General features: G+C 46.7%; 1 protein-coding gene across 21 annotated transcripts in view; it reads right to left on the bottom strand.

Annotated features, from left to right (window-relative positions):
* NCAM1 (neural cell adhesion molecule 1) overlaps nt 1–15,678 on the bottom strand; it is a 312,777-nt gene that overhangs the window by 24,923 nt on the left and 272,176 nt on the right. For 10 of the 21 annotated variants that reach the window (XM_037841463.1, XM_037841464.1, XM_037841465.1 and 7 more), the window contains 5 exons: nt 14,754–14,904; nt 14,225–14,409; nt 13,784–13,880; nt 13,277–13,447; nt 12,139–12,270 (listed from right to left, as the gene is read on the bottom strand). In XM_037841463.1, the coding sequence (XP_037697391.1) occupies nt 12,139–12,270; nt 13,277–13,447; nt 13,784–13,880; nt 14,225–14,409; nt 14,754–14,904 (736 nt within the window). Of the gene's footprint in view, nt 1–2,239; nt 2,243–6,984; nt 7,033–7,945; nt 7,949–11,018; nt 11,034–12,138; nt 12,271–13,276; nt 13,448–13,783; nt 13,881–14,224; nt 14,410–14,753; nt 14,905–15,678 lie in introns of all 21 variants that reach the window. The other 11 variants (XM_037841466.1, XM_037841458.1, XM_037841467.1 and 8 more) reach the window with 5 other exon arrangements.

Genomic DNA, 15,678 nt, shown 5'->3' with positions numbered 1-15,678 from the left:
TGTGTTAAGTACATCCCAAGCAATTTATTTTGTTTGAGGGAGGAGGGTAGGAGATGCTGGATTTCATCAATTATTGGGTGGACTCAAACCTTCCTCATTTAGCCCCACCTCACCTTAAATCCTCACTAACGTCCAGAGAAAGGAAGTGATAACTGTCCTTAATGAAGCTTTATTTCTCTCCCCCCATGCATCTCATTTACTCAGACGGCTCCATCCCCTTAAATTTTATTATTAAAGGCTACTTCCTGCTGCTCGCTGCTCACCTGAACAACAAATCCTCTTGCCTGCTCCCCTTGGAACTGGCTGAAGAGGGTCTGTCACGGATGGGAAGGTGGCTTGATGAGGGGTAATCATGGCATTGGAATTCCATAAGGCTCTTAGTGATTTTTTTAGTACTGGTTACATTTTTTACTGACAGCCAAGACCACAGCTATGGTGTGTTTCTAGGGTAACTGCAGGAAACACCTTCAAATGCTTCTTGCCCCTCTTAAAATGCCTGGAAAAGAGCTTTTTTCAGAGGCATGGATTCATTTCTACCTTATTCATGAAGAGCTTTGCTTTGTTCTGAATTATAGTATTGCAAGAAACGACCAAATTGTTTTTAAAAAGAGATGAAAGGTTTCATTCCAACATCCGGCATCTGTGCACACTTTAAGATTTCATGGGCAAGGTCCAGGCCTTCCCCCAGAATAGTCGAAGAAAAGTCTGGTCTTGCTGATGATCAACCTTAGGGAAATTAAAGAAACCACGATATTTTGGATGGGGCTGGGAGTTTTGAAAATCTTAGGCTCCCAATATGCTCTTCCTTAGGACTCACAGATAGACCATTTTTTAAGGTAGGTCAAATCTATATGCGTGAATTGCATCAGATGCTCCTCTGCTTTGAAGAACGTCCCACTTTATTTCATACAATGTAAATTTTATCAGATATCTTTTTGGAAAATGAGGACACCTCCTGCCCAAGACCTTTGTCCCGGGGTCTGGCTGTAAATGGGACTGGGTTGGGGCAGAGCTGTCATACCTCCAAAGCCGAAGTCCTCTGGGATGGTGCAGGGGGAGGGTGAGCGAGGGGGAACGTACACAGCGCTAACACACACGGGGGCGGACAGAACAGGACAGCACGGGAACAAAGAACATGCGAGACAGCTGTCTACTGTTTTGTTCATGTGGATGTTGCCCAATGAGTTCTCAGTAGAAGTGAGCTCCGACGGAGGACCCCTTGCATGCATGGGCACATGGGGTGGTTACTGGTGTTAGTTCTGCTTTGGTGATCAATGCAGCCTGTGCATGTCTTGGGTTGGGGTGGCAAGTAAAATTTTTCAGTTAGAAGAGAACGAAACAAACATGACTCCCAGGGCAGGTTTTGAATTAGGCGTTGGATTTTACTGGGGGAAGCCGCCTGCAGAGGCTCCCTTCCCTCTTCATGGTTAAGCAAGAAATGTTTAAACAAGGTTGTGACAGTCACAATATTAACTAATTATTTTGTCACCATTATGCACTTAATTGGGCTATAATTTTATTTCCGTTCCTGCAAGGGTCAGTCATGTGCTTCTTGATTGCTCGGAGATCTCCAGTCATGGTAATTGCTAAGACTTTTGCTCTGAGTCTTTTTCTCCTTCCCTGCCTGGGGGAGGGTCACTCTTGAAAAGTGACACCTCAGCAATCACAGCCACACTGCTCCAAATCCAAATTCTTAAATCTCTTATTTCACCGAGTCCTCAATGTGCATGAATTGTATGAACTCTCTTTGGTTTTGAACAAATCCAACCTTGGCAACTGATAAATATCTCTCTGTAGCTTTTCAGTATTGTCAACAGACACATTTTCATGTGAATGTGACTCATTTTAGAGCAACTGTGGTGTTTAGAACAACTGGATACAGTTAGATAACAACATTATAAAGCTAATTTACGAAGCTGCTTTTGGGGAAATAACTGTCATGAATTATCTGGCAAAAATTCAAGTTTACAAACTTTGTGTGTGGCTAAAGTGGTCTTACTGTAATAGGAGCTTGTGCACCCAAATTCTTGAAGCAAAATATTAAACCTAAGGCTGTCATGGTATCAAATTATCATGGGAAGGCTGCAAGGACTGACGAATTTTGGATGTGAATTCAGGACAAGAGGAAATCTCTCAAGTGGCATCATTTGGGAAATCTGAGATGGGAAAAAATGAGCAGGCCTGAGGTGCCAGGCATTGGTCCCAGATTTATTTCACTAATCAGAACAAAGAGTTTTACCTTCTGTTCACCAGCGTGGACGACATCATCAGCACCATGCAAGCCACATGACAAAGTCACATGATACGCACGCACATGATTGGTTGAAAGGAAAGTGGAGGAGGTCACATGGAAAATACAAAAAAATTAAAACTGATGTAAACAATGGGCAGGGAGAAAAATCAACAACAAAATCACAGACTAAATAAAAGGAGAAATCAAATTAAATTAGCAGCATATATAGGAAACATTGGGAGGACAGTAAAACTGCCTGGGAACAGAATAATAAATCATAAAGAGCATTGGTTAACAACACCAATAAGCGTTAGATACAGCTGCAACACTGCATATTAATACCACATCAAAGAGCATATCAACTTTTTGTTTTTGAAATGGGGAGGTGTTTCAGCCACAACCCAGATGTCAAAGTCAATCCAGGAGACTGTCAAAGGAAAAAAAAAAGCAAGTTATTATCCACAGATTCCAGAAGGGGTTCAGCATCCTTGGGAAATAAGGGCCATGAAACAGAACATGGGTCATCAAAGAAAAGTCCCAAGATTTGTAAGGCATAGCTCATGTTCCCTGTAAGAACAAAATATTGCATTAAATTTTAAAAAGTCATTTCATGTTTCCTTTGATGTAATAAATAGACATGAGATGTATGAGGTTTGTCAGATATAGGCCAAAAAGGGTGGCTCTGAGGATCCTCTCCCACTTCTTTATCCCCTACCCATATTATCTCTGAGACCCCTGATGAGATTCCCCAAAGTCAACACATGGATACAGGGATGAGGCCAATGCAGATAAGGGAATACATCTCCTTCTCCCTGTTGAGACAATGGATCTGTCACCACTGAACAGCAGAAATTGAACCCCTGGTACAATGAGCTGAGAGTGTGACATTACGCAAGTACTTGGGCCTGTGGATAAAGTTACATATTTAGACTTGTGGCTGTATTCATAAGACACAGATCTGAGATTTACAATAAAAAAAATAGATGCCTTCTTCTGGATTTATCAACATTCCTTTTTTGTCTTATGTTGCTTCTGCATTCCAAATCACTACTGAACCACCTTGCCTTGTTAAAAGGCATTCCAGGTTTCCCATCTCCTTAGCTTTGACAGCCCAGTGGAAGTTTTGGCCATTAACAGTTGAGGCTAAGAAAGGAGGAGGGCAAAAAGGGGAGGTGGAGATAATTTTGCCCGAAGTACACCATTTTGATACTTAAATTAAAGAGAAATGCTCTAATTAAGTTGCATATTCCCACAGCTCTGTGAGCTGACAGAATGAGGGATTCGTATTCATCACACAGGGACTGGCACAGTCTACCAAGAAGGCCCCGTGGGGATTATATAAAGTTGACCAGTTTTGCCTTTGATTTTCTTTAGAATATTTTTATTCCTTCATAACCATAAATTGACCAAAAAAGGCAAAATCCAATAACAACCTACAAGCAAAAATAGAGATAGTATTTATTTTAAATCCTACTGATTGGTTGAGCTCATAGCTACTCTACCATTAGTTCCACTGAGATTCCCATGTACCGCATTCTGCCTTAATATTGAGGAACATGTTCGTGCTAAATCGTGGCTGCTGCCCAATTGTAACTGCCTTTCCTTTACCCTAGTATCCACAGGGACCTATAGTTCAATAGTCAAAAGGTTCCATGTTTCAAAATAACAAAGACTCAAACTTTCTTCCCTTTGGACATCACAACTAGGCATTTTATCTGAAAGCAGAAATGCCTGCTTTTTTTTTTTTGTTGTTGTTGTTGTTTTTTTTTTTTTTAATAAATTAAAGACTTGTCAGGAGAAGAAATGACTAATTCCTCCTTAAGAAAAAATCTGGATCCAAGATTGTCTTTCACTTCCAAAGACGGCACAGCCCACATGAGGCACCTTAAATATGAAACAAGTCATGCAAATGCATTCTGTACCCTTATTCTGTGCTTGGCACACAGGACTGCACTGAGCTGGCAAAGGACAGGAGCATTACTGTTTGTTGAAAGAAGAAAGGACCTTGTTAGCTGCATTCCTTTTCCAAATGCAAAAAACAGAAACCAAAAAAACAAACCCTATCATCTGAATTAAATCCATGAGAGCAAACAAGCTCACTGTCAACCGCTCTGCTCTGCTGACAACATGAATCCTCGAAAGTGTCAGGAATTAAAATTCATTGCAGCACACACACACCAAGAGAACACTGAGGAAGCAGACCCCGAGCTACGTTCTGCAGTAGGAAAAAGAACCATCTCATGCAACCCACAGAACCAGGAAATCCTTTTCTTCTCTGTTCAATTATGTATCAGAAACCCTGGCTTGGGGGAGCTCAGGGGAGCAGGAGCGCTACTCGGCACACCTGCTTTCTGCCTTCTCCCTCTGACTACTTCTCCTTAGGATGCGTGTGCACCCAGAAATCTTCTAAAATTTAAAACACACACCTGCTCACGTTGACTTGTCAGAGAATTTAAGACCTCAGCACAGACGCTCACCTCATTAGAGCACTATAAATCTAGCTTGGAAGATATTGCCATTGTGATTGTGAATGTTTTCCATGACAGAAAAGATGTTACAGGATATGAAATCCAGCACTTTCATCTGGACTCGTAGACCTGTCGTTTTTCTAGCCATGGGGTGGAGGCCAAGCACTTCTCCTCATATCTGCTCTGTTTACAGAACTCCTTGACATGGGGAGACAAAGGAGGGTGTCGGCAAGAAGCAGCAACTCCTTCCTTCTTCGTATTGCCTTCTTCCTTCCCGCAAGCCGCCATTTTCTCCTATCCCTCTTGTTCTCTGCCTTTTACCTACTTGTATAAAATCCAGCTTATGTGTATTTCAGAGGGGTGGGGCCAGTGTTTCCCTAATCCTTTTCTATTTTTAACTGGAGAATAAATTTGTAAAGGCCTCCTCATGCCTTCCAGTATTCTTCCAGTAATCACCCCAGTTCTTTGGTGATGCTTGGTTTGCTGTCTTGGAAAGGAGAAAGCATGCTTAGGAAACCACACCAGGCTGGGAGCCTTCATGCATTTGCAACTGTGGCTCGTAATAAAAAGGAACACCACGGGCATCAGGCACTTCTACAACAGGCAGCAGTCAGAGGCCTAGCTGAGAGCAGCTCAGCTCTGTACTCACTGGACAGTTCCGCGGTGGTAAGGGCAGGAAGAGGCCCAGTTGCTATGAAAATATGAAGGACAGAAAGGGGATGGAGGATGGAAATGAATTAAATTCGTATGTATATGTGTGTGTATATATACATAAATAAAGACATTACTAATAAAGGACAGATGGTGAAGGAGACATTCACTCCCTTCTTTATCAACATTAAAATAAATATTTTAAAGAGATTATCAGCGATTTTGCTGACAAATTACTCTCACACAGCAAGAAATAACATAAACCTCATTTATTGCTACTATTAATTAGAGCTACCACATGCTGGGCACTGTGTTTTGTGTTTTTCATACTTAATCTTTAATTTTCACAAATACCTATGAGGTGAGTGGGATTTGTCCTTCATTTTAGAGATGAGAAGTCCAAGATTTGGTGAGGTTGAGTGACTCACCCAAGTTCGTGGGGCTGGAAGTAGAAGCTGTGGAGCTGGGATTTGAACCCAAGTCCGACCTTCCACTACAGTACACTGCCTGGAGAAGCACAGGGTAGGGTGGGGGCCACGCTTCTGGGCCAAACACATGCCACAGAAGGCTTCTGGGCTTGGGGTTCGAGTCACCTCCTGAGGCTGAACCCCCACCAGGGGCTTCTGATAGGACAGAGAGAAGAAAGCCAACCTGGGGGCACTGCCCTCCCTGTAAACTTGCTGCCGTCCGCTGCTCCGAGTGTTGATACTAAATCCTGTGCCTGACTGAGCTGTTGTCTCACTTTGCTCCCTGCTCCCCAACTGCCCCCCCCCCAAATAAAAAGCTATATTCAAAACTCCAAAGAGAGGTAGGCCTGAAGCTCTCTCTACTCCTGAGGACTTAGAAGGAAACAAAAGAACGGGGCAGCAAAATGAAATAAAATTGGAAATGAGCAAGGCTTAGCCAGGATGACAAGGCCTGAGACTGACTAATCAGAGCTACTGTTGGACTCAGTGGCGTTGCTCCAGAACGGGCAAAACAGAGATTTTATGGGGGTGTGTGGGGGCAGGGGGCAGGGGAGAAGACCACTCATTCCATTTTAAGAGAGGAGGAAAACAAGGCTCGTTTGTGAAGGGTTAAGTAATTTGACCTAAGTGCCTACTGCCAGGCACATCTGCAAGCAGACACCATTTATTTTCCCACAAATATTCATGAGACATGTATGGATTTGTGGATAAAGCAAAAGCTACACTATCTAATTTCAATGTCTGAATCCAACTGCGCCAATTAAAATGATGGGTAAAATGCAACATCCAAAGCGATTATTATGACCCTGCAGAAGGTATTTTTCTTGGCAGATTCCTTTGGCTTCTTCCAAGTATTAGCTTTGGTCCAGCCCAGTAAGGGTCTGAGGGCAGGGCCAGACTGCGGCAGCCTCAGGGAGCCTGCCTGCAGGGTTTTCTGACAGAGAATGCTTTTTACTTCTCTCTCCTTTGGGGGAAATGCTTGCCTCCCATGAATCTGAGAGGCCCTATGCCTACTTCTCTTCTCATTTGCTCCTCTAAACCCCGCTGCTGCTTTCTGCCGACAGCGTTTAATCATCACCTGGCAGAGGAGATAGCATTAGGCAGACTGCACTGTGGCTGGTGGAAAGCAACCTGCAGAGAGATGGATGGAGAAAATGATACTCACTCTCTGGAGAAGACAATGGAGCAGGGGTGGGAGAGCTAGCAGGAGCCGCTGAAGAAAGAGAAAGGAAGGTAAAAAAAAAATAATAATAATAAAAAGGAAAAAAGATCATTGAGGCACACAGATACTGAATGAGAAAATGGAAGAGGCAACCCTGGGGTGTGAGTATGAGGAGCTGAAGCGAGTTAAAGCAGGGAAGAAACACACCGTGCATGAGAACAGGTGGCTGCCGACCAGCTGAGAGCAGGGCGCTTTCGGACTTCAAACCTTAAGCCTGTGTGCCTGCCAAAGCCTGTGGCCAGTAACAGCAGCAGAGGCCTCAAACCCTGACTGAAAACACACAGCCAATTCAGCAGGACCAGCTGTCTCCATGGGATCAGAGGAAAGGGGGAAAGGGAACCCAATATCAGGCGAAGGGGAATAAGAAAAGGAGAAAAGGACTCCGGCTTTTCATTTTACTTATCCACATATGTTTTTATATGTGGCACATATGTACATATACGGACCTATTTATAGCAAAACCTACATGCCTCATTCTCTAATTTCGATATCTGAATGAAACGGAAATGATTGTCTTACTTAATTGTTCTCTACTAGTTGAGGTTCATGATTCCACAACCACTGCCCTTCTCCAAAAGCAACCCTACAGGATGTGAGGATTTGCATTCTCCTGCTGTGTGTGAAGAAGGATGCAAATATTGGTCAGTGTCATTCTTGCTCCCGCAGAGAAAGGGAATGCTGAACAGAGGAAGGCTGACCAAATTTCTGCACAGAGATTAGTTAGAAACTTTGCATCCGAGACATTTGGACACTGAATGGAACTTTAGTTTTTCACTGGTAAATATTCAGAAGTTGTCCCATCACCAATTGCAAAACAAAGCCCCCTTTGAGAGCTAGATGAAATTTTGGAAAAGTGGAACTGAAAGGAACATGAACACAAGATGCTCATGGTTTGATGTATTACCTTCTGGGCGAGAACACTCAGTGTGCTGTGAGTACAATGTCGCTGAAATCAAAGCAATAGGTTCCTAACTTGTCATGACTTGGTGGTCTGGTTGATTCAGGTAAAAGCCTCTCTCTCTCTCTCTCTTTGTTTTTTTTTTTGCTTGGATTATTTGCATGATTGCTTATATTATTCTGGCAAAGACATGGAGTTTTAGGAGCTTTAACCACAATATATTACAATGCATTTAACTTAGGCTTACAATGTGACATCAAGGGAGCAAAATATGAAACCGAAACTTTCAAGAAGCTTCTCTGAAAAAAGTATAGATTCATTTGTAATATCTATACCCTGAAAGAAAGGGTCTACTGTTTCATGGTATAGAAGCAAAATTAGGAGGTAATATATAGGCAATTAGATCCTAAAGGTTAGTGGCTCAATCATGGAGGAAAGATTCAATAATGTATCAGAACATCGTCTCTTTAGTCCTTCAGCAGCTCTAGTGGGGAAGTAGCCCCTCAAGCCAAACAGAGGTCGTGGGCTTCCCACCTAAGAGTGTCACGACAGCATGTAAACATTTGGCTTAAAAACCCCAGAAAACAGGAATGATTCCCTAGGTTAGAGTTTTATTGGTTTGTTCTGAGTCACCACTTCCTCATCACTTTCACACACATTTAGGAACCTCCAAAGAGGTAAGCCTTGCTTTCGAAACTGGCAGTTTAGAAGATGTCCTTTCGCTATTTCTGTGGCCTTGGTGAATTCCCCTTGCTCATCTCTGCTTTGATATATTCATGCCCCTGAATGTGGAGAAGTCTATTAACGAACTGAGGTAGCAACTCTACTATTGGGACATCTCAAAGAACACTTCCATCCCTGAAAACAGGATTTCCTCAAGTGATAAGTAAATGCAAAAGGCCATGGCCCTCATTCACCCCACCCTGTCCAGTCCACCAGTTCCTGCCTACTCTGTACTTTGTCTTTCTCGAGGTTGCACCCAGGATCTCACTCCAGCATCGGTGGAACAGGCAGTGCATCTACCCTCCAGAACTACAGGAGGGCCCAAGCTGCCTGTGGTGAGATGAGCCAGCATCATAAACCAATGACATCAGTTCCCGTGCTCGGGGTAAGCACGCAGCTGAACGCAGGGCTGATGTTGTTTACCTAAGTTCAGACAACCTTAGTGCCTTTGAAAGAATGGAGAGAACGCAAAGGTTTATCCTAAAATGTGCTCCCATTTCCTAGTAGCAGTAAGTGGGTTTTGTTGCAGTATGATATTCCGACATCTTTCCACGTCTCCTCTTATCCTGCTGAAGTTCTTGAAAAACATAGACTCAACTATGCCACAGTTTTCCACATCTATAATAGGTTTGCTTTTTAAATCCTGAAACCATGATTTTGTTAAATGATTGAGAAAACTGACTTCTCATGCCAGTAGCAATGCTTGCCATTGTATTTCCAAGATCTATCACCATTTTGAAAAGGGTTTCTCGGTTAATGATCCACTTTCATGCTACCAGACAGAAAACAAGGGTCTAGCTTTCTCACTCTTTAATTAAACATTGACTTCTAAAACATAGCATCTGCTACAAAAACTCTCACCTTTACAAGGGCTGGGCTGGCAATGACTGATGACCACGGTGGCCTTTGAAGTCCAAGACCTGGTTATTCTGACTCAGGGCTCATTCCAGCTACTAGTCAGAAAGTCAAAAGGAGACCTCATGCTAGCCTTCCTCCCTTTTATGTAACTAAGCCAGTACCTACTTATCGATGGAGTCCTGAGAGAGGAAACCGAGAGCTCAGCTTAAGAACAGCAGCTTGCTGAACCTGCTTCCAGGAGGAAGGTGTTCTTACACCCGGAGCTTCCCCTTGACCTCAGTGAGAGCCCAGCTGCCAGCCCGGAGCAGACAGCTGTCAGTTCTGCCTGACAACCCCCGCTGCCCCCAACCCTTCCCGCCTCCCTCCAAAACCTGTTCATTCAGGAACCAACTCTGCTGAGATAGTGGATTCGGTGCTTGCTCAAAATCACTGAACGCCCGCACTTAGCTACTTAAGTTTTTGCTGGGGCTGCAATATTTCTGAATATATTTTTAAAAGATAAGCTTCCCTGAGTGCCTTTCAGGAACTAGGAGTTTTCATAAGAAAAGTGTGCCGCTTCCTGCATACCTGTCTTCTGCGTCTCCCTGGGCGACGCGTCCTTCCACTATTCTCTGAGCTCAGCCTTGGAGGAGAGAGCTCACCCGGCTGAAGCAAAGCCTGAGAGCATCCTTGCAGGCCAAGGGAGTCGGACCACAGCTCTGCTCCCCGCTGACCTTGCTTCCTGTCCCTACATTTTCAGCTGGTTCGACGGGTGTGTCCTTCCCATGAGGACCGCCCCCACCATCCAAGGAGCTTGACAGTAGAGTCACTAGGAAGCTGGCCAGTCTCTTCCTGACATGGAAATGTACCTTGTGAATAACCTGGTGCCAAAGACTAGAGCTGACCGGAACTGGGGTTTAACTCCTCAACAGCTGCCTGCAGGATGTGTCTGTGACTAGGAATCAAAGTTCATGCTCCACCTTTGCAACTGAAGCTGCTGCCTGGGCCTCCCCAATCAGAAATCCTGCATGGCTCCCCCTCCCCACCCCCAGCTGCCAAAACCCGATTGGCAGAAAAGCAAGGGAAATCCCTTTGGGTTACTCTTCCCTTGAAGGGCTTCTGAATCGAGGCCTGGTGAGGGGGAATCCTGGCTAAAGGTGTGGCGGTCCTACAGCTTGTTATTCAGGGACCATCTGCAGACTTCCACCATGCTTGGCTCAGCAGACATCATCTTGGCCACAGGCTAATTGTCACAACACAAAAATTGGTAAGTAAACACAATTTCAAAAGATACAGAAGTTGCATGCTATAAGAGGTAGAGTGTTAGCCTCTTGGAGTCACCTACGGATATTAACAAGAGCACAACTAGGCTAAGGTCAGTGTGGTTAGGGCCCAGAAAGAGGGTCATCTACGTCACCCTCTAGGGGGCAAAAAAAAGGGACCAGAACTAAATTAAGAACTAGGACTAGCCGATGTTAACACTATGGAAACAGGCAATGAGGTATGAAGAGGCACTTACGTGGAGGAGGGCTATCTGCATTTCCCATGGATGGAACACAGACGAAAAGAAAAGACAAGAGACAGACCCAGGGGGGAAAAAAAAGAAATATATAGAATTTGCAGAGCACATGGAGCTAGAAACTCAAATTGTTATATTACTTCAAACCCAAAAAGAAGCGATTCCTGTAGAAGGAAGGTGATGCACAGGCTTTCTCTTTCTGGGAAGTGGTAAAGGGGTCACTTTGTAGGCCCTGGCTCCAAAGGGAAGGAAGCAAAGGATTCTCTTGGGTGTGCTCTAATTCCAGGAGTCGGAGAGAGCCCCAGGGTTCTGGGCCAAGGAGGCCAGCTCTACAGGCATTTTCTTCAGTAAATGGACTCAGGAGCCTCCCAGGACAGCAACTCTGGCCTGTCCAGGATAGACTCGAGAAGGGCTTGCACAGAGCCTGGACATTTGTGGGCAGGAAGGGCAAAGCGTGGCAGGCATGGCACAAGAAAAGAGGGACTGGCAGAGGGAAACAGAGAAACGCAGCTCTGCAGGGAGCCGGGAAGAAGCGGCGCCCTGGAAAAAGGCTGAGAAGGAGCAGGCACCAACGTGCTCCTGGTGTGGAAAACGAGGGAAGGAGGAGCAGAAAAGTCAAAGGTGACGGCTGTCCTCTTCCCTTTTTCACTCTCGTGCTTTCACTCCTGCTCACACAGGCTAAGGCAGTCTTGGTTTTTCTATAATTTAATATCTTGGCTGCATCCAAACTCCTACAGCTAATGACGTGAGCTGTCACTGTCCTTCCCCACTTTCTTCAAGTCACAGGGTGCTTAGGGCCTTTGTGGCTGTGTCAGAAAGCAAATCTCCAAATCCCTGTACCACACGCTGCTGTTTCTCTCCCCATTTTCTTTAATAACGTGTTGATGTGCTCTCTCCTTGGTTGTTATTCTAACCAGCTGACCCAGCTACCATGACAGTGCCACCAACAACATGGAGAGAGGATAAAGGGGTTGTACGGCAGCATTCACTGAGAACCAGAGAACTGGGAGGTGGGTGCACCCCGGGCAGAAGGATCTAGAAGAGAAAAAGCTGGGGTCTGAACAACGAATCGGGTCAGCTCAGGGTCCGTGGGGCGAGGCAGGGCAGCGGCTGTACTTACGGACTGGCTGCGTCTTGAACTCGGAGGCCGTGCTGATCTCGCCCAGGCCCTTGCCATTGAGGGCGGCCAGTCGCACCGCGTACGTCGTCTCAGGCTTTAGACCCATGATGGTGACGATGCCCTCCAGGCTGGCTGTGGTGAGAACGTGGGCAAGGACCAGGAAAGAGTGAGGAGTTGAGCGGATGACTGCAGTGCGGCATCAACTTGACAGAGTCAGTGTGAGATTTCAGAGGGAAGTTAGGAAGATAAAGGGATTGTTCTCTAGCTCTAATCTGCCCCACTCCCCAGCCCTGCCCCCAGAAGTGAAAAGGAAGGATGGAAACTTTCTGGGTGGTGGAACTAACTCTCAGTAAAGCCGGGTTGGTTGATGTCCCTAAAGGCTGTGACACGGACGAACCCCAGCCACCCCTACTTTCACCGGAGTGAACACGTGTCAGACCAGGATGAAAAACTTCTACAGAAACACAGCACAGGTCACTGAGTTATTCCAATGAACCCCCCAAAAGAAGGAACTAAACATAAATACACTCATTCCTCACGGGCTCAGGATCTTCAAAATGCAGTAGCCCCAGTGCCATTTAAAAAAATCATTGGCTTGGAATAGTCGTAGAGCAGACTTGTCATGCTGGCTCTGCTTATTTGGCTGATATCATAATTGCATGACACTCCATTAGTCTACCCCAGCAGGGATGGCTGGGTGACGGCAGAGAACCCGCAGCCTGGGTCACTCAAATATGTGGAGTGGGGTGGCCTGGACTCATCCGGTGGCGCTCAGTGCCTACGCAGGATGCCTGCCCAGGATGGGGTTGAGCTGGCCTCTCCCGGAACTGGCAGAGTCATGAGAACAAGAGAACTGAGGGGCAGACGCCCACCACTACAGCAGGACATACAGCCATGTCCCAATTCCAGAGGGATGGAGATGGGGCCTCAGTGTAGGAACACAAATGGAACGGCAGGCGGTGGCACCAGGCATCCTCCAGCAGGTGAGAGTGCTGGGTGCCACCTACCCGGATGGGTAGTCAGGAGGCTGGTCACGTGGGCTGCCAGGACTAGTGGATGCTGGGGTGAGTGTGTGCCCCAACACTGAGTAACATGGCACTCAGGATTCGAAAGGAAATGACAACTCTCCCAGACTCACCTTCTTTGGCCTCATACCACTTGAAATGCCATGCTTCCTCGCCCATTGCTCTCCACTCGGCCTTGTATTTGAGGATGGGTACCCCACCTGTGGCCTCTGGCTCATCGAAGTGCACCTGTGCTGTGCTAGAGTATGGGTCCACCTGGTCGATGGATGGCGAAGATGGGGTGTCTGTAGGGAAGACAGATATGGAGACCCAGGTGAGCCCAATTTGGCCCAGAACTGTGACTCCCCATCCTGAAGCATGTCTCTCTCATTTCTGCTCACTCCTGGGAATCCTGTTGCCCATATCCTGTCCTCTAGGCTCTTGGTAACCCTAGGATTCTCTCCCAATATGCTCCGTGCCCTGATCCTCAAGCCTCCGATGGCTCCTTGCTTTCTGAACCTCAGGCTTTGCTAACCCTGAGCCTCTCTTCTTCCCGCTGTCCTAGCATCACCTGAGCACACAAAATGGGCTGACAGAGGCAGGGGTGGGGTGGGGTGGAAGATGCCGTTAGGGGCACTCACCTGCTTGAACCAGGATGAATTCCAAGGACTCCTGTCCAATGCGGTTCACTGCAGTACAGTTGTAGTTTCCAAAATCATTTTCAGAGTCTGGGGTCACCTTTAGAAGGAAGGAAGGAGCTCTTGGGTTACAAGTATCCACTGGATTAACTTAGTGACGAACAGGACCAGTAAAGCATGAATCATCAAGCCCACCCAGACTTAAACAAAAGAGAAAAGGCTCATGGAAGAGGTGCCTCCTGCTTCCTAATCCCAGGTCTAGCCCCCGGGAGAGGATTAGTGCAGCAGAGAAAGGTGACCCGGGATGAGGCTTCTTCTCCAGCCAATGGCTCCCCTGCTCAGGAGGCACCAGGGAAGCGAGAGAGAAGAGCTTTGCTGCACACGGGAGCCTATCTTCAGTCACACTGCACCTTCTCCATCCTGCTCCCTGCCCCTGCCACTCACCTCCAGATAGCTGGCTGAGGGGGAGTTGTAGATCTTGATATTGCTGTAGTTAGAGCTTGGCAGCAGCTGACCATCTCGAAACCATGAGATTGTGGCACTGGGGTGGGCGAATACCTCGCAAGTGATGTTCACCTGGTTCCCCTCCCAGGTATACACAGCCACGGGGCCCTGGAGCTTGGGGGCATCTGCAATGAATGAAGATGACTATCAGGTGCCTGTCACTGTCACGGAGCCTCCACATACCCTGTCCCCTGGCACTGGGAAGGCGAGTGTGCCCCAAAGCAGAGCTAGTGCCTGGGTATAGACAGGGACAGGGCACTTGAGCTGCATGGGAAAGACTCAAGGGCAAGAAAGGCTGGCAGGAAGCCTGGGAGATGATGTGTGGGTGGCTTGGGGACACAGCTCTGAAATGGCTTAGGGCCAACTGCTGCTGAGGAGGTGACCAGAGCTCACAGGCACATGAGCTCTCTTTCGTCCAGATCCTGCACTGCCCCTCCCTTCCCCGTGTCTTTCCCCGGGTATTTCTCACATTGCACTTCCAGGTACATAGACTGGGAATCCTGGCCGATGGTGTTGCTGGCGGTGCAGATGTATTCTCCCGCGTCTGTGTACTGGATGCTTTTCAGGATCAGGGATGACAAGCGGGCATGGCCGCGCACCACCATGTGCCCGTCCAGGGTCTGCCGAGAGGGAAGGGAGCAGCATCAGAGCCCGAGGCTGAGTGGAGGGCCACAGTGGCTGAGGACAGGGCAGGGGCTAGGGGCCTAGGACAGCTCTTGTTTGTGATCAGTCTCACATCCCCTCTCCTCTCCATGCCAATGTCTAAGTCTTATTTTAGGTACCACCATTTAGGGGGAGCCTCCAGGAAGCACTATCAAAATAGAAAATGGGAGTTGGTTTATGTCCAGCCTGTGAAACTTTGTGCCAAGATGGGACAGGCACGGTCCCTCAAAACGACTCTGGGATGTCTAAAATGGAAGCAAAAGCCCTGGCCAGGAGATCTCCCAGCAGCAACAGCCTTAACTCATGAGATACCAGGACACTGCACTCCCCAGCCTCTCTTTCCTGCAGTTCACCCATCTGCCAGTTCCATGGTGCAAGTAATGTAATGGGAAATGTGAATGTGCTCAAACGCACATCTGATGTTCTGTAGAGATGGACAGGAGGGTGCTCTGGATTCAGCACCTGTCACCCCATGGGGTTGGGCCTTTAAAGAATAGAAAAACACTAGGCTTTGGGTTCTTCTCATAAGCTGATTTGGAAGCCCAAAACCTGGAATTTCAAAGCCATCTAGCAGCCAGTCTGGAAAGCTCAAAAGCAAGGCACTGCTGGCCTTTTGCAGAAGTCTCAGCAGCTCTACCACAAGACGTCCCTTTAACTATTGTTTAATGGATCGAGTCCATTTCAGCCATTTAAGCTCCATCGCATTTCATATATGAAAGGTGGAACACAAT

This window comes from Choloepus didactylus, chromosome 6 (genome assembly GCF_015220235.1).
Source record: "Choloepus didactylus isolate mChoDid1 chromosome 6, mChoDid1.pri, whole genome shotgun sequence".
In the NCBI taxonomy this organism is placed as follows: domain Eukaryota; kingdom Metazoa; phylum Chordata; class Mammalia; order Pilosa; family Megalonychidae; genus Choloepus; species Choloepus didactylus.
Note: the sequence above shows the minus strand (reverse complement) of the source record. Positions and strands in the feature narration are given on the sequence as shown.